This window comes from Mya arenaria, chromosome 6 (assembly GCF_026914265.1).
Source record: "Mya arenaria isolate MELC-2E11 chromosome 6, ASM2691426v1".
Classification (NCBI taxonomy): Eukaryota; Metazoa; Mollusca; class Bivalvia; order Myida; family Myidae; genus Mya; species Mya arenaria.
The window spans coordinates 28,146,196-28,172,210 of NC_069127.1; the positions used below are offsets into that span (position 1 = coordinate 28,146,196).

The 26,015-nt window shown below is 34.3% G+C and overlaps 1 protein-coding gene across 1 annotated transcript; it reads left to right on the plus strand.

Annotated features, from left to right (window-relative positions):
• The first annotated feature begins 1,182 nt into the window (after positions 1–1,182).
• Positions 1,183–13,511, plus strand: LOC128237303 (protein GDAP2 homolog). Its single transcript, XM_052952691.1, has 12 exons — positions 1,183–1,648; positions 1,987–2,129; positions 2,461–2,614; positions 3,404–3,492; positions 4,636–4,712; positions 5,565–5,727; positions 7,572–7,743; positions 8,768–8,921; positions 9,652–9,791; positions 10,145–10,199; positions 11,093–11,236; positions 11,800–13,511. Exons 1-12 carry the CDS (start codon positions 1,455–1,457, stop codon positions 11,854–11,856), a joined length of 1,542 nt encoding a protein of 513 aa, XP_052808651.1. The 5' UTR covers positions 1,183–1,454; the 3' UTR covers positions 11,857–13,511.
• Positions 13,512–26,015: the final 12,504 nt, after the last annotated feature.

A 26,015-nucleotide genomic window follows, 5' to 3' on the forward strand; every position in this document is an offset into this window, starting at 1 on the left:
CTATTATTAAAGCAGTGCTACACTAAACAGCGATATCAGTGGTATACTTCGGTTATGAAATGGTTTACTTCGGTTATCATAGTTCACTTCGGTAATAGTTCACTTTGACCATCACTCATCGTCACCCTATACCAAAACTCATCAACAAAGAAATTTAAAAAAAAAATAACGTCGCAGATAATATTTAGAATCAAAAAGGGGTCAAGTTTTAAGTAGTTAACTGTTAAATTAAACACAAGACGCCACATACAACTAACGTAATCATAGCCGCGTGCATGCAAATGGCTTTCGTTAACATCATGAATAAAGATTACTCTCAAATGTCCGAGTTTAGGCTCAGGGAAAGAACAAGTAGTTCAATTAATGATTTTGTCGTCTACTCAATTTAAAGAAATTGAGATCACTACCGGTTTTAGAAGGGAACGCTCACTCTGACGTCAATTCCTTGGCCCGCCCCTGCATATTGCAATGGCATCTTTTAGAAGAATAAATATTAAAGTTTGAAACACAAGAGGTTAACTAACAACTTTAAAACATTTTAACTAGATGTAAACAAGAAATAAGACTGAAAAGAACTGACGGCGTTTTGAATTTTGTTTGACGTGGTCACGCAGTAGGCGCAAGATCACAGCTAGTTATCTACCCCCCCCCCTCCCCCTATTGACCCGGATGTTAATTCAGAAAAAAGGTGCTGATATTCAAGAATCAATATTTTATTAAAGTTGAATGAAAGCGAAGACACAGGTGCTCTTTTTGCATTGAACTTAACATAAATTGTCACTTAATTACAAACAATGATAGTTTCCATAATAAAATATTGGAAAAAACATTGCGTTGTAGGAAGCCTTATTATTTCCTGACCTTAGGATGATATATTTTACTCAATTTTGTGAGACGCTGAACTGGTCAACGTTATGTTTTCTTGTGATTAAATTTTGTGTTTTTGATTGTTGTACAGCAGCCAGTTGCTTGTTTTTTTTCAGTTGGGACTGTATTAAAGTGGAAAGCCAGGTAAGTGTCTATATAAAGATATAAAATATATTGTAGTAAAAATGACTGTGGTCTTAGAAGTAAATGGTTACAGCAAGGACCTGATTAATAGGTCCGTTGTTACACGCCATTCACCAGATTTCTAATGTACGTTATAACTATCAATTTGAACACAAGTCACATGATTTTAAAATGGCGGAAGTCAAAAATGTTCTCAAAATAAGTCACTAGATAGCAACTCACGAGTGTAAGGCATTTGAAAGCATAAACTCCAAGATAACGAATGTGACAACATTCAAGAAGATAGTTTGTGTTTAGTTAAATCCAATTGTGAGATAGTTTAACATTGTATTCATTGAAAAGCATTTATATTTATTTAACAAAACGGGACAACATCAGTTGATCAATTATCTGCACTGTATGGCCATTTTGTGAAATTTATTCGGTTATAAAACTGTGACAAAATGATGGAGGAGGAAGGCTCACAAGACCCACTCGGAGCCAGAGACCATGTGGTTTATGTTGACAATATGACACGGTGGAATTTTACGGTGTTGCCTCTTGCGTCTGATGAGGACAGTCAAAACCATTCTGAGAGTGAAGAAAAAGTGTCACCATTCCCATGGAGAAATGACTTGAACAACAAAATAATTTTATGGTACTTAAGATAAAGAAAATCAACATCAGATGTAACTTCAATGTGTACCCAGTTTCCACATCTTAAGAGTAAAATGTCAAGATTTACTTTATATTTTATCTAAAATAATGGATCAGAATAAATTAAAAGTTTGTATTGAACAACAATCAAAACTCCTCATCAAACTTTATTCAAAGATAAGATTATGATTTGACATTTAGTACTGTCTAAGAGATGAACATACTTTGATTTATTTTTGTTTTGTTGGTTTATTCTATAATTCAATTAATGTCCATTTGTTATTCTGAAATTAAATAAAAACAATAAAAATGTTTAATTATTTGGCATGTATATTTCAGGAGTGGTGACATAACTGAATTGAGTGTTCATGCCATCGTACATTCAACAAATGAACGAATGACAGAAAGATCTAGCGTTACAGAGACACTCTACACAAAGGCAGGTCCCAAATTGGAGGCAGAAATTAAAAACAACATAAAAGGTGATATGTTTACAAACACAATCAAATAACTGTTGCTTATTGGAATCAGACATTGATCACTATAATGTTACTTATGCTAACTGACAGTTGCCTGTTATTTTTATTATATTCCTGGCAGTAATTCATTATTAATGTCACTGCCTCTGAAATTTATCCGGCCAAATTAGAGATTTCACTCGGCACTCCCTGCTGGCAAGTGGGGCTACGATTTGCTTACAGTGATGCTATGTGCTAGATACTAAGACAGGGTTTAGAGTCACATAGTTGTAATGTGGTCTTATAAAGTTAAACCACAATAAATTCTTAGCACATTTTTCTATGATATTTTCAGTGTGCAAGACTGGTGATGCCAAAATCAGTGAGGGTTTTGACCTGTTGAGCCGCTATGTGATCCACACGGTCGGGCCGAGGTACAACGTGAAATATGTGACTGCAGCAGAAGGGGCTCTGTTCTGCAGCTACAGAAATGTTCTGCAACTAGTCAGGTTTGGATTAATAGCAGTTATCGAAATAACACTTTAGGTTGAACAAGCCCAATTCAATAAGTGTTGTTTTGCTGCTTTGCTAAGTCGCTTGAAAATTTGTAACAAGCTCAGTATTTAGGGTTTTATCTTAAGAGTTATGGAAGGGTGCTGTACCCTGTCCGTTTTCGCTGACACCCTTCGTCCTTCAAGGAAACCAACATGTGCACCTGTTATAAATTTTGTTTTGATTTACAACATATATAATTACATACAAACATTACATAGTTGGCAGTTGAAACCTAGTATTTCATGAGTTAACGCAATTCCTTATATTTTCAAAGTCATAATGTTCCGAGTTCAGCACAGCCAGATACAATGTGCCCTTTTATCCCTTAGCACCCTGTCGTTTTAAAACCTTCATAAAACATTACATTTTATCGTCTATTAAAAAAATTGACAAGAGCGGATAATGTTTTAACAGTGCAGGGCTTGCGGTCCAATTTAGACCTCTGTTTTTAAGTTACATGTATATGTTCTAGCATACAATTGTAACTTCAATGACAGTTTTTTTCTATTGTCTACGGATGACGTGTTTTGTTCTTTACTACTTAATTACTCTGCTGATTTAGCAGTGCTGTTACAGATAAGATTTTATACACAGAAAGACATGTATGTAAATGATATATATGATGATGATGATGATATGTTTTTATTAGTATGTATTATATCTATACAACATGTATGTTATCATGGTTTAATATGGGGTGGGTTTGCTGATATCATTCAATTCATGTGTCGTTCCTGTTACAGAGAGAATTCTATCCGCACCTTGGGTTTATGTTGTGTACATTCTGGTAAAAGAGGGTATCCGCCAAAAGAAGGCGCTCATATTGCAATACGTAAGTCCAGACATATTAAGACAATAAGACTTAACTTATTACTGTTAAGCTTGTCCATCTTTTGCAGAAATGAAAACATACAGGACGAGGTATTAAACCCTTATGTTGTTAGTACAAAATTTAACACTGGCCAATATTAACCAAAAAATCAAAATATTTACATAGCTACATGTAAGTACACATTTAAGAATTGACAATATGAACATGATTGTGTATTAAGGACAATCACTCTGGCTTCATTAATAGGTGGAGTTATCCCCATGATCAACCTATTTACCTAAAGAATCATCTGTTTCTGGTGCTCTGTGGAATGATAGATGATATATATATGTATATCTTCAAATTGCAATAACATAAGTACATAGAACCACGGACATGATATGCTACCTGACTATATATTAAATCTTTCTTTGTTCTTTTAAGCTTGCCTGTTTTTTTTTAAGAAAATACGTTATTTTCATAGCCTTGGTGTCGTCAGCATCATTGTGCAAAGCTTTTATCTTGGCAATAACTTAAAAACAGATCAAGTTACATTTAAATGAAACTTGGTACAGATATTACTATTAGCACATGTACAGCAAGACCCATAAATCTGGATTTAATGATTGTTAAGTAATGTCCTTTGAAAAAGTCATGCAAAAATTGTGACTTGGCAAAGACTTTATAACCTTTCAAAATATTCACATGAAACTTAATACGCATGTCACAATGTACAAAATGCAAATTGGTAGCAATGCCTATTGCACTTTTTCTAGGATTTGTTGAGTTATGCCTTGTTAAAGTTGAAAAATGTAAAAAAAAATAACTTGCCATAATTTAATACAACCATTTATATTTGTACAGATGTTACTAGTGACAGAGTGCACATTAATAGCAAGGTTCATAACCAGCACTTAAATAATTGTTTAGTTATGCCCCATGTAAAAGTCCTTCAATAACTTTAACCTTAATTTGGCCATATCTTAATAACCATTCAAGATGATTACATGGAAATTTGTATACATATTTACATATACATGTACTTGCTTTAATATGTAAGGAGTTATGCCTCTAATTGACTAAAACAAACAGAGGAGCCTTGCTGTGGCTGTGCAGTTCTCTTGTTTCCTTGATACTTATTTCATCTTTTACTTCCTTCTCCAGGGACAGTGCGGCGGTTTTTGGAGAAATATGGAAGTGATGTTGATGCCATAATATTTGTCTGTGATGATGGAACTTATGTAAGTCTAAACACGTAGTGGTGCTCATGAAAGAATTGCTTTGAGACTAACGACATAACTTTACTGTAATCAATTTATAATGATTACCAATAATTGACTTATTGAAATTTTGCCTACATGATTTCCAGATAAAAGTATTTTTGAACTATTTTGTAGTGAAATTTAAAGCTGCACTGTCTGTTTTGAAAACTTTTTATTTTTTTGTCTTGGAATTAGGTTATTTTTGCGTAAGTGTTTGGAAACCAATGATATAAGACTCCTGACAAAAGATTAGATCGCAAGTTTTCATATTACGTTCAAAAATTGAAGTTTTATGTTGAACAACTCATTTGTCTTAAAGCGTTAACAACGCTTTTAGCCATAAAACATTAAATTTCGATCGTAAATATGAAAAACAGCGATCTGATCTCATTATACACACTATTATGGAAGTTAACTTTCTATGCCATATAATAAGATTTATTAAAGATGTACACCTGCATGCATGCCAAGTTTCTTAAAGGCTTCCCAGGGTTTTTTCATCATTTGTCATTAATCATTATGGCACAGGCGTTTTATTTGTTCATGTTTTTAATTTTTAAACGCCCTTGTAGATGAAAAAATCTGTATTGAGTATACGGTATATGCTGTAAGAAAATGAATTGTAAAAAAGCAAAGTAGTCTACATTTTTTCCAATCACACACACAAACAAAAATTCAAGGGGATCTTGCCAGGGGGCCCAGTGATTGAGCATACGATTTTATCCCTGGCTTTGGGATACATCATGTATGCATGTGTAATTGATCAAACACCTTTGTTTGTAATGTGTCAAATGTTGTCTAATGATCAATTTATGATTATTATTTATTTAGAATGTATATGAGGAAGTGTTACCACTGTATTTCCCACGCAATCCACAAGAGGAGCGTGAGAGCTTGGCACATTTACCTGAGGATATAGGGGATGATATGGGGGAGCCAGTGATCCCTGAACGTCAGATCCGCATCATGGATAAACCCATATACCCAAAGTCTGGTTAGTGTTTCTGTGGTCAATATAAAATAATTTCGTGACAATGTAGGGCACATTTTGTTTGTCTAAAAAAATGTGTTTGAAATCATTTCCATAAAAAGCAAAGTAACCAGTTGGCCTAGGTTTTGTCGTCTCACCCAAGAGGTAATCGTCACCCTAGTGCATTAATTGAATAACTGCATATGGAAATAGAAGCAGATATTGAGTTATTGCACTTAGGTGACGTAATGAGCACAAATCAGGCCATGGGTATTTCCACCCAAGAGGTAATAAGCACAAATCAGGCCATGGGTATTTCCACCCAAGAGGTAATAAGCACAAATCAGGCCATGGATATTTCCACCCAAGAGGTAATAAGCACAAATCAGGCCATGGGTATTTCCACCCAAGAGGTAATGAGCACAAATCAGGCCATGGGTATTTCCACCCAAGAGGTAATAAGCACAAATCAGGCCATGGATATTTCCACCCAAGAGATTATGAGCACAATTCCTGCCATCGGTACTTTCACCCAAGGGGTTATGAGCTCAATTCCTGCCATGGGTACTTTCACCATTGACATTATGAGCTCAATTTCTGTTGAGTTCGTGGAGGAACAGCAATTCAAAGACTGATATTCAATGTTTTATTTATACTCATTTTTGGCGAATTTTTTCTAGAACAATCAGACTACCTCTCTCAAAACAGGGCTTCAGTTAAAGGAAGTTTGGAAGTATATTATCCCCTAGAAAAGGTTTAAAACTTCCAAATTTGATCCCTCAGATTTGAGAAGTACAAAAACTTTCATAATTTTAAATAAAACTTCCAAAGTTGAAAGCACAGATGCTCAAAATGTCATAACCTGGTGTCAGTATTACATTTATTGTCACAATTTCAATCAGTCTTTAAGTAAAATTAATTATTATGATCCGAATCTATGAATTTGGCAATTTATAGTTCCAAATTATTTGATTTTTTAACATGCTAGTTGAAATACAGTGGAAAAAATAATTATTTTCGGGAAACTTAAACTTCCAAATTTCAGTGAAAAACTTCCAATATGGAAGGACAGGAAGTTCGTACTTCCAGTTTCAAATTCTTAATGGAAGCCCTGTCAAAAATAGTTATTCTAAGTTCATTGAATGTAGTATTAATTCCACTGTATTCACCACAGCTGTGTCAATTTTTCACTTGTTTCATCTACACCCCATACATTTCATGGCAATAAAATGTCATTTTACCAATCACAAGCATCAATATTGGAAGATCAGTGGTAATTTGAAGCTGTCGAGTTCATAGAAAACATGAATAAAGTCAAAATGACATTAGTTCATCTGAGGAAGGGTAGTAGGAGCGTTTATACATACTCAAGTATATAAAATTGATTACCAATATAAACTCTTCAATAGAATGTATTTGGTCTTAATATTTCTTCCTTTGTTAACAATATCTAGCGTAGATGAATATACATTGTACCATTCTATTTGTGCATATTTTGTTAGAGTGATATTGCATTTGATAATTTAAACAGAATACAAACATTACATCGTTATAAGCTGTAACTTCTTTAGTTTTAAGTGTACAATTAAGTTCATTATGTGTGTTCTAGACATAGATGAATAATTGTTTGTACACATCTTCATTGTGTATGTTTTAGACATTAATTATGTGTTTTTGACTTCACGACATACCATATTTGTTTGGCTTGACCCATTTTTGTACATTGTATTTCGATTGTACAATTGTACAATTGTTTTTACTTATAGTCATTATCTTTTATGGTACATCATTTTGATAAAAAAAATAATTCTGTATTTTTTTTGGACAGTTAAAAAGAAAAAAACAATTATTTTTGTTGGTCTTGACAGATGATCGAGACTTTGATGACAAGACTGTTGACCTGAACGCAGAGTTCGGTAAGTCAATAAATGGCACCGTTGGGCAGCACCCTTTCGCAAGCATGCAAGCCGACCCAGACACACAGAAACGCCTCAATCCCAGGTCCGATGTTGATATGAAAAAGGTGGAAGCGAGGAAGAGGTACGTTAGTTAGTCTGAACTGATTTGTATGTGATTATGGATTTTCATTCTTGGACAAAATTCTTTTCTGTACTTTACTAGTATTGGATATGAAATGTGTAAAAAACAACAACATGTAAGCAAGTAAATCCAAATGTTACGAAACACAGCTCACCATGTTTTTTTTCATTGCTAGTTGGCAAACAGTATGGTCTAGTGGTTAAGGTGTCCCCCTATCATTTAAGGGTTATTGGGTTCCGTCCTTGCCAGAACGAGAGTTCTAAACGTACAGGTGTCTGTCTCTCACGTACGAGGTGGGTCTAAACTCCTTCATTATAGGGGTTGTCTAGCTGTAGAGGTATCTGCCTTTTACCCAAGCAGTTGTCGGTTTGATCCTCACCAGGGTAAAAGTGGTCTAGTGGAAAAGGTGTACATTGCACCCAAGAGGTTATGGGTTTGATCTCATCCAGGGTGAGAGTGGTCTAGGGGTATAGGTGTCCGCCTTTCACCAAAGAGGTTGGGGGTTTGATTGTCACCAGGGTAAAAGTGGTCTAGTGGAATAGGTGTCTGCTCTCACCCAAGAGGTCGTGGGTTCAAGCCTAACCAGGTTGAGAGTTGTCGTGTGATATAGGTGTCAGTCTTCATCCAAGAATGTGTTGGTTCAAGTCCCAGCAGGGTGAAAATCGTTAACTGGTTGTTAGGCTTAACATTTATTGAGAAATTATTCAACTAACATCATTTTATATGTCTTATGGTAAAACTGAAATAAATTTAAACAATTCTGCTGGATCTGTAGATAAAAGGAATATTGTCATTTTTTTAGTTAATATTATGAAACTACTTTAAAAACATACTAAAAAAGTCAGTTTTACTAAAATATTTAAAAGATGATTTGCACTGAATTTGTTAATAATCTGATCTCGATTCCTGCCAGCTTGTACATGTTTGACAATGTTGCATTTAAAAGATGAAAGAGTTTTCACTGAATTCGTTTAAACTCTTATCTCCATTCCTGCCAGCTTGTACATGTACAACATTATTGCAGGTATGAGCGGCTACTAAAGCGAGCAAGGACAGAAGACCTTACAGACATTGCTTCCCTGCGTTGTCTGTACAGGACAGGACAGGACCGGTTTGGCAGGCCCGTCATTGTTTTTGTGGGGAGGAACTTCCCTGCTTCCACTGTGGACCTAGAAAAGGTTTTGATTATGTCCTTAAAGCTTTGTAAAAAGAATATTTCGATACAATGCAGAAAACTAAAACACAGTACATATTTAATGCCTGCTAAGTATGTTAAAATGTACTTGTATAAGATTCTTAGAAACACAATTGAAGCCCAAGGGATATTCTGATTTGTCATTGAAACGCAAACAATAATGTATTATGTTACAGGACGGTTCAAAACCTCTATTTGTGATTTGCACTCAGATGAAGTTGAACTCCATGGACAACTATTTGCCAATATATGATTTTATAATATTTCAAAGTCCTCAAAATATCCCTGGATGCTACACATGTTATATTCTTTCCTGAAATACTTGGTTAACATAAATTCAGTGGAGTTATGGGACTGAAATGACACAATTGTTATTATTATTATATTTTAAGGCATAACAATTTTTTTTTCCGGTTTCCCACCCTACACATATTTATTAGCACTATACTATATACATAAAAAAGATGCCAACAGACTAATGTTTCTGACCATTTTTTTAGTTTCTGGGATACATTATTAGTACTTCCATGCACAGGAGAGACTTGTAAATATAATTTGACCAAATTGCAACAGTTTTTAGTGTAGAAATCATACAAAACATTACTTTATATTCCTAAAATAAAATGTTTGTTTTTTATCCTGACCTATATTCCCTCTAGTTTTTGGCCTTGAAACAAACAATTAGTACCTTTATACCTAATTTTACCATGCAGGCTCTGCTGTATGCCATCCGACTGCTGGACCCAATTGTGGAGCAGGATTACGTGGTGGTTTACTTCCACACACACACGAGCGGACAAAACCTCCCGCCCATGAACTTCCTCAAGAACGTCTACCATATCCTAGACCATAAGTATGTATAATTTACTACTGTGGATTCAGTGTCTTTTTCTTACCAATTCCCAATGCTAAAAATACACCTTTTCTTCATATGTGACAATACAAAAAAAACATGCCCCTAACTCATGTAATGTCTTTATAAAAAAATGCTGCAATCTTAAAGCAACCAAATACATTACATTAATGTTTGATTCTTTTCTCGAATAACATCAATGATTTTTTTTGTGATTTTATTTTATAATTGTTGAATTATGGCCCTCAACATATATATAAACACATATTGAAAAGGACATTGTCATCCTCTTGTGATTCTCTTGTTTTCTATACTGAGATAAAGATTTTCAAATATGTTTTTTATGTTTTCAGATACAAGAAGAACCTTAAATCCTTTTATGTTGTACACCCAACATGGTGGTCAAAGGTAAATGTTTCGAATTTGTTTGTGTCTGCTTTTTGGTTCAGTTCGTGATATCAAATATCAGTTATGGTTTTTAAACCCTGTTTGATTAGTTGAACCATTTGTTTGGTATCCAGATGATCTTTCTATTCTATACAGCATTCACTTCACATTTGTATCAAGTTGACCAAAGGAGAGATTGTGTTTTTCGCTTTACTGGCCAATGGCTCTAAGGGCTTATGTGATGGCCCTGTGTCTGTCGTTTGGTTGTCCGTGCATGTGTCTGTAAATGCTTGCTTGTGAACACAATAGAGTCTTTAGTTTTGATTGTATCTTAATTAAACTTATACAGTAGCAAGATATCCATCAGAGCTAGGTTTCTTTCGAAGACCGGCCGGATTTGCCCATGCTTGACTGGATTATGGCCCATGAGATTGTCAACATTGCAATTGTAGCTTAGTGGAAGTTACAGTCTTTGAGGAACAACCTGTTCCTAGAGAGTGCAATAGGTGTTCTGTTTTACTTCGCCTTTGTTAAAAAGGATTTATAGCTATTATTGAGCTTGAGAACATAATATAGCCTCAGTACATGTATATTATGGTGTACCTGATGATTCTAAACTTATCCTGGATTATTGCCTTTGTAATTGGCAAAATTTCTGTAATCAATAGAGCCTCCATATTAACAAGCCATTTTGTATATTACAAGACTGTAATGGAGTGAAATGTTCTAAGTGCACTTTCAGTATGTTCCTTTTGAATATAGATACACACATGCTCTGGATATGACCAAAAACGCCATGCCAGTAGAGCATAGTAGAGCATAAGCCTTTGTTGGGCTCTTGTTCCATAAACAATTGTTGCTATAGAAAATGATCAAACTCCCTGTATGACACAATAACCTTCGATATGTTTCAGTTTGCGACCTGGTTTTTCACCACGTTTACGGCATCTGACATAAAACAGAAGGTCCACTCGTTAAAGGGTGTGCAGTATCTGTACGCGAAAATAAACCCTGACCAGCTCGACATTCCAAGCTTTGTGCTCGACTATGATATCAAGGTTTGTTCTAATGATAGTGTTCTAGCTAAAGAGTCTTGAAAGGGTGCTGTACCCTGTCCTCTTTTGTAACACGCTTCTGCCCTCATGGAGACCAGCATGGGCACCTACATTGTACCTGCCTACATAGAATTTAATGCTTTAAGCATGAACTATTTCTTTTGTTTTGATTAGAACTAAGAATGTGATTATAAATACATACAAACTTTACATATTTGGTAGTAGAAACCTAATATAACTATAATTAAGAACAATTCCTAGCCTTTTCTGTCAAATTCATAAAAATTATGTCTTTGAAAATCTAAATTTGCATCATTTTTCTAATCAAAATTCCTTACTATTGTATTGTTTTCTTATGCTAAACCCGTTTCTGCTCGTTTCTAAAATGCACAAAATTAAGTTGCCTCTTTATTTAAATGAAACAAACTTTATTTTTCAAATTTTCAAAAATTGATAGATGTCGGAAGCTTCCTTTTGATTTTGGTGGGAATTAATTGTCTTAATGGCGAGATATTTAATAGATTTTGTTATTGCTGTTAATTGTTTTATTGTGTCTTGCTTTGCAGGAGAATGGTCCCAGGTATTGTGTTCTGTTCGAGGAAGGGACTGTGGAGGAATTGTGATGAACGGTGCCTCTAAATTGTGTGAAAATTCCGACTTTATGTGAATAAGTGGCATGCTATTCCAGAGATATTTTCACCATCAGTGAAATGTTTATTTCTGGTGTTGACAATTTATATGTGATTTTACAATAAAACATGTTGTTTTATTCACATATTTTACTTAATATACATGAACATATAATTGAATGTATGTTTGATTATAAAGCATAATAATGCTAGATGATAAATGGCGTTAAATTATCAAAAAAAATGTGAGGTTTAATATTTTTGCATACTTTTGTACTTTGTAATTTTCATTTAATCAATTATATCATAATTATTATGATTACATTGATGGATGTTTGTGAAACTGTATACATGAGTATTGGTGACCACCGAATAAGCTATGGACACTATTTGGGTACAGGAGAAATCGTACCAACAAGACGTTATACCACCACAAAGTTGTGCAATATTTGAAACAACAATATATTGTTGTACCTAGTGTTTAGATGTTAAGTGTGAGCTACAATATGTTGAGATTAAAGGGATTTTGTCACATTTCCGGACGATATAACGTCATCTATTGCCGTTTCTATTGTTGAGAAGCCATTGTGAGCTACAATATGTTAACATCAAAGGGAATTTGTTATGTTTCCGGACGATATAACGTCATCTATTATTGTATCTATTGTTTGGATGCCATTGTGAGCTACAATATGTTAATACCAAAGGGAATGTGATATATTTCCGGAATTTAAAAGGTCATCTATTGTATCTATTGTCGAGATGTCAAGGTCAGAATATGTTGAGATTTTAGGAGTTTGGTTTTTACATCATATCAGAATATTTCCTCCATATCTCCGGTATTCTTTTACTTTAAGTAAGTTGTGTATGGGCGACTTTTCAAAACATAGAACGATTTTATGTAGGTTTGACTTCGCTTGTAATACATTTAGAAACGCTATTCTATCAGTGCTAGGATGCAGTGACATGACCAAGACTTTTTGACTGGTTAGGAAAGTCAATAGTTTCTTCCATTATGACAGAGAGATGAATTAACAGTAAACAATAACAAAGCTATAAATCTGCTATAAATCTTAAAGTAATTTATACCAATTTCATTTGGTTTGATTTTGACAAAAGCTGATAGCTTATAGAACCAGAATCGGGTCACTTTCAGTCAATTTCCTAGGTAGAAGTCATGAAGAACTGATGTTTAATTTCGTTGGTGTAAATGTCTTCAGTATTATAACTTACCGTTTTGCGTTATTTACATGAGATATCATTTAAATCAAATATATACCAATACTTGACCAGCTTAGTATTTGAGATTATATTTTGCCTACTGATCCAGCCTCTATTTACAATACACCTGATTAAAATCAATAAGGGCTGACTGCTGATTTAACAAAATAAGTGTACGGCGGATAAAATATTCTGGATAGAGTATAATTTTGAACACTATTTACTAGTAAAAAATTAACAATGTAGAAACTTTACAGAATTTTATAGTCATAACAAATGTATTAATTTGGTTTGATTCACATACATTTCTTTGCGAAGATAATATTTGTTTTTATACCAATGTTTATATGAACTATGTATGATTTGTGTTTGTAATATGCGTGCAATATGTTTGTTATTTTCATGTACATAAATTTACATTAACATTACTGTTGTTTATCTTTTTACAAATGCATACTTATTGATACAAATGGCTGAAGCATTTGATAACGGCCAGATATCAGATTTGGCAAACAATATCTTCGATATATATTACATAAATTGTGGTCACTTTAATTAGGTTAAACATTTTGATTTCACAATGTTTATGAAACAAGTTATTACAATGTTATACTTTTTAGCTCACCTTAGCCGAAGGCTGAGGGTGAGCAATAAGGATCAATGAATGTCCGTCGTATGTCGTCCATTGTCCGTTGGCCGTCCACTTAGTTTGTTAACACTCTAGTGGTCACATTTTTGCCTAAATTGTAACGAAACTTGTTCAGGATGTTTGTCCCAGTAATTGCTTGGAAGAGTTCGAATATGGGTCATCTGGGGTCAAAAACTAGGTCACAGAGCCCAAATATAGAAAAACCTTGTTAACACTCTAGAGGTAACATTTTCAGCCCAAATATACTGGAAATTTGTCAGAAAGGTTGTTTTGATAATTTTTAAGTCAAGTTCGAATATGGGTCATCTTGGGCCAAAACATAGGTCACAGAGCCCAAATATGGCAAAACTTTGTTAACACTCTAGAGGTAACATTTTCAGCCCAAATATCCTGGAAATTTGTCAGAAAGGCTGTTTCGATGATTTCTACATTGTAGCTCAAGTTTTAATATGGGTCATCCGGGGTCAAAAACTAGGTCACAGAGCCCAAATATGGAAATACTTTGTTAACACCCTAGAGGTAACATTATCAGCCCAAATATCATGGAAATTTGTCAGAGAGGTTGTTTTGATAGTTTTTAAGTTAAGTTCGAATATGGGTGTTCTGTTTTTTTTATTGTTATTTTATTGCTTTTAAATCATTGATTGTACCAACTTCAAACTTCATGAACTTATTCACAGTAAATTGTGATTTTTTGTGATGAGTTATATATAAATCCAACCTAAATATTGTAAAAGTTATTGCCCTTTATATCTTTTTAAACAAATACATATCTGTCATGTTTTAACACGCCTGTTTAAAAAAACTGGACATATAATAGTTCCACCTATGATGTATGGAAGGCCAGACAGGCACCATCCAGTATGTAGTCCGATCAATATATTGTATCATTGTGACTTGAAGCGCTCGGACACACCTCAATTAAAATACTGTTTTCATTGACCGTCACATAAGGGTGACCCTAATATTGAGAAACGCTGTTTTGATATGTACATTGTATGACAACTTTTGTCTCCTGTTGATTGTTTTGCTTTGGCGCTTGATCATTCCACCAGTGCAGTCAATCGACCGATGGATGTGTTGACTGGTTACAATGTAAGAATTCTTTATGCACCAGTCAATTGTAACCACGGCCTCTTCAGGTCTGGGGATTTGCGAGAACTTTGACTTTCGGTCCAGCCAAGCCCGGGTAAAACCCTCGTCCTGCGGGGACGAACTGATGGTAAAATCCCCGCCAAATGCCCCCGCACCCCAGGGACCCTAAGTAAGGCACATTCCCCACTGTATTTTTGAACTTAGTAATACAAACTTCACGTTAAAACCACAGGTGCTCGTCACATAACCTGGATACAGTAGTATATTTTTTTTTATGTTTTTAATATTTTTTGTTATTTTTTGTAATTTTTATTATTTATTTATTTTGGTGAAGAAAGTGAATATATGTCATTTAAAAAATATTCAACAATTTTTTCATGAAAGAAAATTAGTATTTTATATATATATTTTTTTGAATGACATATATTCAATTTCTTGACCAAAATAAATAAATAATAAAAAAATAAAATATTATTTTTTTTTTTATTAAACAAAGAATTATATAAAAGTATATTACTGTATCCAGGCAATGTGACAAGCACCTGTGGTTAAAACACTACAATTAATTGATATTATTATTATTAATTCCACGATCCACTTCTACTGATGCACCGTCATTTCTCCGATATTGTTTCGATGGAAAGTGGCCTTAATGTTCCGACTTTATTGTAGAGTGGCAAAATGTTTATACACACAAACTAGTTTAAATCCCCAGTAAATTTACATTTTACTGCCTGTTCCAAGGTGGAACCTAACAATCCTTGATAAACACCCCTAGTTTTATTATGTATTATATATGTAGTACATGTATGTTGTTTGTGGAGTTTTGTGTTGTTGTTCCATGTTTCTGGTTTGTGATTGGTGTTTTTGGTGTGTTTTTTTTTGTTCTGTGTCTTTGGTGTTGATCCTGTGCCATCAAATGGGGGTTTATGTTTAAACGTTCGACAACTAAACTTGTTTCAGTAGTTCGTTCATATCAATATTGTTATGAACAATTGTTATTGTTACGATTTGTTTTATTTCTCCGAGAAGTAAAAGTAGGCAAGATGAGGAAGATATCTGAAAGTATACTACTTTTATCAATTTAACGCAAGCGAACAACATATCGCAGTTTAAGGGTTAAAGCCTGTGTATTGAACAAGAACACATGTCTACTCTTCCTAGCTTGTCTCTACAGTTCGTATTGCATAATTTTAAAAAAGTCAGGACATGAAGCACTTTACCTACGATGCAGTAAAATATGGTTTTGGTTACATAAAAGTTGTTTATCACCCAATGATTCCGCTTAAATGAATATGTCAGCTACAGTTTAATTCTACATGATGTCATTTGCAACAGTACTTCATGGCGATAAGTATGTGTCAACATGTATAATTAGCAGCGGAAAGAATGCATTTGTCAGGCTTAGGGTTGTAAATGATAGACCGCAAAAGAAAGACGTAGATAGGATGGTAGAAATGGAATGGAGTCACATGGTTTCCAACGTGTGCTTCTGGAACAGTCACCGGCAGTCAAAGAAAAGCTTGACGCCACATATTATTTTCACATTTTTGATACTTATTGCATATCATAAAAAGTGGTACGTTTAAGTCCGCTGCAAGTAGATCGCGTAGTAATTTTATTTAGCAGTTAACATTTATGACTTAACTCGTGGGAATCTTAATAATGTTTGCAATAATACACTTCACTGGCAATCAATTTGAACTTAGATCAATAAATACAACTCTAAAACACTACGTGTAATTAATTATATAATTCAAAAATTTACGAACTACTTTAACTGATGTATCGGCATACATCCGAGGTTGTTTTGGATAAAAAATGGCCGAGGAGCTCCGAATGTGTTAATCTGCAGTAAATTCATAGTTATATTATGATAGATAGTTGGTAGGAGTGACCCCTTTGATAAATCTGAAGAACAAATAAATAATTTAGGTTAAATGTCACTAAATGTTGTACAGATCAAATGACACCAAAGCAGGAGTTAATTCCCATCAAATCACTGTGGTATTTGATACCTGAATACGCGCAAATATTACATGACTGGTTAATACTAAAAGGATTACGGTAATAAACTATTGTCTCATGAGGTGAAAATACTTTGTTTTCAGCACCTTTCCTTAAAATTCAACACGGTATCCTTCATAAGACCCATATAGTTTTCGATATTTATTCATCCTTTACGGTAAATTAAAACAAATTGTCCTAATTGTGGTATAACATATTTGGGAGTAAGACTGCATCTTAAATGCTGGTGAGCAAATGCACAATGCAAGTTCCTGTTTCTTGCATTCTCATTCATCAGAGGTTTGATGATGATAAATCTAACGCATAACATCATCACTCTGGTGAACGAGAATGGTTTATTGTAATATGTTGCTGAACGAATTTAGATATCACATACTCGTTTTACTATCTTCTGTGTGAACAAATACAGCATTGTTTGCTCCTGTGCTTTATATGCTGCTGACCCCAAAAATTTTTTTTCGTCGGAAATGGAAAGTAAACGCCATTTTGATAAGAAATATTTCAGTGACCCAGTATGCAAAATGTTGGACCAGTAGAGCAATGGCGTTGCATCATTCATGTTAGAGGCGTGATCGTCAAGGACAACCCCATTCCTAACGCCCTGCTAATGAAAATTAAAGTACCTTGACTGTGAATGGTGGTGTTTATACGTTCACGTCTCTCATTAAGTGTCCTTTGGGCCTTTGCCGTGCCCCTATTAACAAGATTTATATGTGTATGTTTGATTACAGGAGCTGTCCCTCTAGTTTTCATTGTTTTATTGTTGTTTAGCAAATAAAATATATACTCCTGTTACTGGTCATAAAAGAATGCTTTGCTCATTGGGTTTTGCTGAACTTACCCCTCAATTTGACAGTAAACTGTGGTTATATTCAGAAACACAATACGTTTGTAACAATGATTACATATCATCAAAGGGAAAGGCGACTGTAACTTAATTGATAGATTTGCATCCCCGCCTGTCCCTATTTTTCAGCCAACCCTTATATTTTATTGCCTGAAATAGAAAAACAAATTCTAGGGTCTATATTTGTGTATCGGTCCGGTACTTCCCGGTTAGGCGTTTATTCATACCTACGGTGTCAATGTATAACATATACATGTAAAACAGGAGATATGATACAATCAAGCTTGAGGTTCGCCTAGAAACATTAATATATGGTCCCATAGGCAATAAGAAAGAGCATGATCACATATTCAGCGGTAAAACAGTCATCTAAGAAAAAATGTCACTCCCTCCCCCATTCTAAAACAAATTTGGATGACAATTCATTTAAATTGGCCTAATATAGGAGCTGTACTTTTAACAATTATTGCAAACAACTGACGGAAATTGCTTTAATTTGCCAGAAAGCGTTAGTATAGCTAAGGGAAATGAATGACTCTGGGCTTGGTTTACAAAAACAACGGGTTCTTCTAATTTATTTTATCATGCTCATAATATGTACTATATCGTGTTCCAATCTCCAAAGTGGAGAAAATATTGAAATAAATGAATGAGTCACTTTCATTGCCTAACTGTGTTCCAGTTTCGTAAAAATGTGCTTATACAACGGATTTTTTTCTTTCGTAACGCATAGCGCGAAACAAATTAAATATGACATGACCACCTATTTTTTGTTATACAATTATACAAATGTGCGAATAAGTGATCCAACTGTGGCACCGCCATTAACAGACAGCTATTAATGTGTTTGGAGAGCTTTGTAACTTTCAGGAAAAATCTAATTTACAAAATGACAACACACTTAATTATGGTAGTTATAAAATATTGTTTTTCAGGGATGGGTCTTAATTACAAAATTATAATTATTGATGATTGATTGAGCGAGCAGAACAAACACAAATTGTGAAGATATTTGTAGCATCGGTCATATTTTCTCATATGTACTATTAATTTGTCGGCTATCGCAAGCCATATGGTTGCACTGCTATGGGTGTCTCTGGTTTACTCTAATCGAACATGGTGTTGATGGAAAAACAATGTTGTGAGGCCGATGAAAAGTAAGATGAGAATGTGCATTAAAGACTTTTGCTCGGTTTAAGTAACATTGGTTGGTTTCAAGAGGGAAAAACTTCCCCGATTTACTTCTCTCTTCTTTTCTAAATTGGATTGAGTTTCATTTACAATAAAGGCTAAATGCAGGTCTAATAATGAATGACATTTATTGAGGCTTTTCCATCAGGGACTAGGGAGGGCGTATAAAAATCATAAACTAATTTAATTACTTATTAAAGTAATTGGAATTTGACGGTCAATGTGGAAAGTACTAAGATCATGGTGTTTATGAAAGGTTGGCGTATCGGTTGAAGTTAAAAATGCATACTCAAGCTGTTTACGTTTTCAGTTGGTTATACGTCAAGCTGTTGTATTCTCCAGTGGTAGATCTTTTATGCAGGCGGCTACTAACACTTATGGGCAAGTTACTGTCCTGTATGAATTTATGTTAGGCCATGAGTGTAAGGAAGTTCATGATGGTATAACATTTAACCTATTTGATACATTTATTTAATCTAAATTTCAGTTTAATTCAGAGGTGGATTGGTGGTTGGTTGGGGAGGGGGGGGGGGTATACGGAAGATAAGGAACCGTTCAAATGGTCAACTTTCATTGTTTTACTAGAAAAAATATTTGCATCATATATGCTGGATTGCAAAAACACCATTCTTAACTTTTGAAACTTTAAGTTTAAACATGTTTACATGATGTATCTTAATTACTACTAGAGTTAGAATTTTGTGGATAAATATTGTGATAAGTCTGTCGTTGAGTGGTCAAAAAACAGGTTTACTACCTTTAGTAAAGTCTTGTTTTCGTTGACCGTTGAAATGAGGATACCCAAATTCTGGTATACTTTTACATAAAAAGCGAGATAAAAATGATGTCTATAGGCATAACCCTAGTGAATTGTATGTCAACACAGTTCACATACATACTTCACAAAGGAATTATTTCATTATGTGGTAGCAGGTGGTAGTTCTGGGCACTTTCAAGCCAATTGTTAGTCTTATATTTATCTTACCGACAAAATGAACAGGTTATCTAGTTATGGTTTCCGAATTCCACTTAATAAGTAAGATACTAATTGGTTAACGTAATAAGATTCGTGTTATCTCTTAGCTAAAATTGCATTCCAGATTCAAGCGCTAACAGATTAACTAGTTATGGTTTGCGAATTCCACTTAATAAGTGACATACTAACTGGTTAACGTAATAAGATTCGTGTTAGCACTAACCTATAACCCAGGTTATCTTACGGCAGTAATATGCCACCATACCAGATAATTATTGCGAAAATTAAGTGGTTAACACGAAACAATTCGCGAACGTTAACAGGTTATCTTACGGCAGTTATATGCCACCATACTAGATGATTATCGTGAAATTTAAGTTGTTAACACGAAACAATTCGCGAACGTTAATAGGTTATCTTACGGCAGTTATATGCCACCATAATTGATCGTTATGATGTCGATAAGATATGTTATGGTTTTTTTTCCAGGCTTTCCTTCTTGGAGATCGTTCTGAATTGATGATTAATCACAATGTTCTACAATTACTATTGAGATTTAAAGCCAAATGAATAAACGTATCGAGAACCCCACACGAGGGAGTTATGTTATACGTATATATTAACAACTAAGGAACATTTAATCATGAAGTAATTTCTTCGTATTTCACCCCCGTGACATGGTTATATATTTATTACGTTTTAATGGTACACGATGTCGTTTGTAGCAGTACTTTAGGGCGATTATTATATGCCACTTTACATCATTGGCAGGAAAAAGGATGTATTTGTCAGGCTTAGGGTGTAAGTGATTGGCCGCAAATATTAACAAAACGTAAATGGAATTGAGGCACATGGTTTTCAACGTGTTCTACTGGATCTGTCACCGACAGACAGTGGCAGGCTTGACGCTGCACGTGTTTTCATATTTGTTTTTATATTAGATGTATACCCCTCTTCATTTAATGTTGGCGAACAAGTAAAACATAAAATATGCGTGTTCCCATTTCTTGTTGTCGAACTAGTTTGATTATTGCATACCCATTCTACGTACAAGAAATGGAATGGGGTCACATTGTTTTTAACGTGTGCTACTGGAGCTGTCACCGGCAGTTAATGAAAGGCTTTACGCTGCGGGTATTTTCATATTTTCCATACTAAATGTATACCCCTCTAACTTAAATGTTGTCGAACAAGTAAAACATAAATCATGCAGGTTCCCTTTTCTTGTAATTTGTAAATGGTTTTGTTTAGATAGCATTTATAAGGTTTAAAAAAAGTAATCAGCTACATCGAGTTTAAGAGATTCGTTACGATTTGTAAGGTCAGACGTTGACTAAATTTCACATGAAATGAGAATAAAATGCTTATAACAAAGACTTTATCATCAAAAGTTTCAATAAGAACTCTTATTTTAACGATTATTTAAGAATATGACAGAAAACGGCTTTATTTTGACGAAAAGGCGTTTAAATTGCTGTTGGCAATTCAATGATTTGAGACTCAGGTTTACAAAATTTTGTTGATAAGTTTCCGTCAATGAGTCGTGAAAGTAAGTTAAAGATTACTCAATTTGAAACAAATGTAAGACGAAATTACAAGCAAAACATCTGTGTACAAGCCAAATTAAGTAACAGACGTGTTCCAGTTTCATGAAATTATGCTTACATAACAAAATTTCTTTTCAGAACAAAGCAAGCAGAACTACTGGTATTCTTGATATTACATGACAATATACTTATTGTTTGATGCAATTATACAGACGTGTAAATGAAATATAAAACCGTGGTACCTCCATTAGCAGAGAAGAGTAAATGTGTTTGTGGAGCTTTATTTTCAGGTAATAACAATTTACAAAATGACACCAAGCTTAATTGTGGTAATTTTACGTTAAAGGTTGTTTATCAGGGATGGGGTTTAAATACACAATTTAAATTATTGATAATAATTGCAGTATGGTAAACATACTTAAACTATACAGTAATTTGCATAATGGACCTAATGTTCTCATACAAAGGCATTTAGGAAAAAAGACAGAAAATGTATTTCGTTTTCGTTGGCAAGTAATATAATTGCATTGCTTAGAGCGCTAATGGTTAAAAGATTTGTTTACCTGGTTGTTATATAGTGATGTTATACCTTGTTTCTATGTGTAATTTCTTTGTTAGTCACATTGGCTCGTATCATGGGAAACAGTCTCCTCCATTTCCTTTTCCCTTTTCCTCAATGATATTGATTTTTACTTACAATACGGTCTATATGCAGGTGTTACAGTTGATGAAATTATGTTTATTGTTGTTTTCAGATGCCACAGCTATTTGTCAGATAAAGGAGGGCTTTAGGTGTGTGTGTGCGTGTGCGTGTGTGTGTGTGTGTGAGTTGCATTTTCCAGTAGTAAATATTTCATGTAGGCAGCTGTACTTTTAGAAATGGCATTGCGTTCTATGAATTTGCTTAAGGCCTTGTTCATGTGTTACAAAGTCCATATTGGTATTACATGTAACACATCTGACGTATAGCACATGGGTGTCAGGTCATAGAGTACATCCATAAACACAAATTCTATGTAATAATGGTATTCTGATTAGATAAGAACTACTCCCCCTAACCTCTGTTTAACAAACTTTCGGATTTTGATGAATTAATTGTTAAACTTTTTATCTAACAAATTGTTAACCACAACATATTTGTTGTATTTTTTTTATATACAAATCCTAGATTTACCTTTAGTTGCAAAATATTTCACTTCTACTATTTAACTATCATTCATCTTGTGTTTACTTGTATCATTATGCTTCTCGCTAATTTGACCAGTTTGCTTGTAAACTGTTTGTATGCTATAGGCATAATTGTCTAAATGCATTAACAGTTCATGGTGGTGTTGTTTTTTGTTTTTGTTGTTGTTGTTGTTGTTATTTGTTTTGATATTAAGCGTCAAAATCTCTACAATTTCCAAGTCGCTTTATAAATGCACAGTTAAACCGATTAACATTTAATTTTAAATTGAACGACGCATTCGTTTTATCAAGTATCTTATTACGTTGTTCCTAGAAAAACGGGATAATGCAACGATCGAGAAGCGATGAAGTCATTTAAAGGATGACCAAATATAAACCGCCACCCTTTGTATAACACTTTGGTAAAATGTAAACAGGTTATCCTTTGGTTTGTTTGCACATTTATATAATTTGATTGGTTAATAAAAGTTATCGGATATATTTTGACCAATCAATAAACATCTTGAATACATTTGACCCAACCAAATGTTTAACGGCTTTATTCAAATGTATGCAATCATCCGGTTTTGCGGCTCTTTGGTAATTTCATAACTATGTAAATATTCATGCATTTGTCCCCATGTTCAGAGATAGTGTACACTAGACAGCGGGTGATTACAATCGGACAGAATATTGACAGGCCCGGTGAGACCACCACAAAGGTTATATAAACCTCGCTGCATATTTCAGAAGGACTTCCTATGCTTGAAAACCTCCGTTCTTTTGGATTTTGACAATTTGTTCTGCTTCAGGGTTGGGATAAGGCCATCACCAGATTCCCTTGCAATTTCCCTTGGGTATGCTAACCTCCAAACACCTGTGGAATTTGTAAAAGGACTGGACTTGACTTATGACTTAAAGACGGTATCATTGCATCTGAACATTTACGGTAATTAATTGTTTTGTTCCTTGACGAAATGGAAAACGAAGGGTTATTGTTTTAAGTGAAAACAACCACAATAACAGAAACGAATGTTAACTGTTTGTCTCAAAGGTTTATGTAAGAAAAACGCCGTTTGACACCTATTTCAAATGATGAGATGCATCAGTGTTGTTTTAAAAAGATGTTCAAAAGGTAGGATGGAAACTGCGAATTAGACATGATCAACACCGGGAGCATCAACTACCCTAATACAATGCTTCTAGAATCGTATTCCGTTTAGATTTATTACCCATATGTCCTCGACTTCCTTCTTAATTGTTCTATAATTTCCAACAGTTGGAACATTGGAGTGCAATGGATTTTAAAAAGAACGTATAAAATTTCGTGCCAGTCAGACCTTCCATTAGCGATTACATTAATACATGCATTTAGACGGATGCATTTGGCGTGTTTCAAGCTCATCGAAATCATCAAATTACCTTCTAATGGATGTTTATTAATTAAAACAACTCACCATGACAACATTTCTAGAAACATCTACAATGATATAAAACTAAACACCATGTTAGATGCTGTAACGAGAACACGCATGTGCTTGTTTAGGTAAGTTAGTCTAATTTGTGCGTGTCTTTTCCTTCTTTATTCGTAATAAGTACGTAATTAGTAATGTAAATATTTGAAATTCAAACTGTACCTATTTCACTTAAATGAGATGCATGTACCTAAGGTAATTATTAAATTATTTTTAATACTTACTCACGGTCTGCTCTTACCCATTGGCTTCATTGTAATTGTGTTCAGTGAACGTCTTTATAGGATTTGTAGTTTGAAGGGACTAGACACCAAATGGTCTCAAAATCGGTAAAGACAGTGTAACGGTCCGCTGTAAGCGGATGTGCGTTCATACTTATATTCCGTGTGAAACGGAAGTACGTTCGTAGTACGTATGTTGGTTATATGCAAATTAGCAAAGCCCGGGATCTGTAAGAATAGAGAAGTTAGTGTATATAAAGACCAGTGGACCCCTTCAAGGGATATGTTGGTGTTTGTTTCATTACACCAGAAAGCTCGGCTATCTGGTGTTTGTTTAGTTGGCAGTGGCACGTTACAACAGTATTTCCTCATAACAAGTCTAAAATTGTCAAAATGAGCTGGTATGATGCCGATAATACGTCGTTATACTCTTTTCAAAAGAGTATTTTGTCTCTGTCTTAGCTTAGTTTACCCGTTTAAAATATCACAGAATGGTTTTCCAGCCTATAGTGTGTATATTTAGCATGTGAAAGTGTCGTGAATACCACAAATAAATAAACCGAAGTTTTTTCAATTAAATGGGATAAACGTGGTAGACAGACCCAGTAATTTTCGAATTGAAGTAATTCGCAAAACCTGCGAAAGATACATGTGCCGTAAGTGATGAGATACATAAGTAAAAACGTTACAAGGCGGTGTGTATTTTATATACGTTTTTGACATTTTTTTTCTTTTTTTGCAAAAGTTTCATCTGGTGTCTAGTCCCTTTAATGTTTGACGTAAGCACATTTCCACAGTCCTCGATTGAGTTAGAGGGACTCGCTCATGTTTTGGCACCAACACCATTAGGTTTCTCGGTAATGCATCTGAAAACACTCCTATTATAATTATTTTATTTTATTACCCTTTTATACCGAAATTGCAGAAAATTACAACAGTCTGGTTGTAGTGGGGATTAAACTTACGCCGGTACACTCGAGGCAAATTTTGAAGACAGAAATCATATTCACTCGCCAACAAGGATTCATGCATTAGCTGATATTTTAACCTTTATTAAATACATTGAAAGAACCACGTGATATGTCGATCATTTAATCAGTCATTTGCTGAATCGCGTTACTAACGTTACTCATAATTAAGGATTTCAAAGACAATATTTGAGCATATATCAACTGGTTTATGGGTTCGAACCGTCAGTATCTTGGTTTTAACACTCCTTATGATTTGCAATTCTTTATTTTTAATGCAAAAAAAACACTTAAAAGTTGTATTTTACAAACCATTAAATATTCCCTGAAAGTTCACTCAATTTATTGGGCCTGATGGTATTAAAGATAATATAACACATGCCAGGCATTTTTTCCGTTATCCTTCTCAATCAGGGGCTTTATTCACATTGACTATGAATCTCAGTGAACTTAGTGGAACAATTCTAAGTTGAGTTTTAATGTTTTGTTGCAATATTTATATGAAAAACTACAGAAACAAGTCCAGTAGTCGAAAGTTCTAACATACTTCCCGTTTAATGGCACAGGGTCAATGCTTATCACATAGAACAATCTGCTCCAGAAACATGGAGCAACAACACAAAACTACACAAACAACACACTTCATATATACATGTGTATATATATATATATATAACTAGGATTGTTAGGTACCGCATTGAAACGGTCAGTAAAATGTAAATTTACTGGTAGTTTAAACTAGTTTGTGTGCATAACCTCACTCTTATC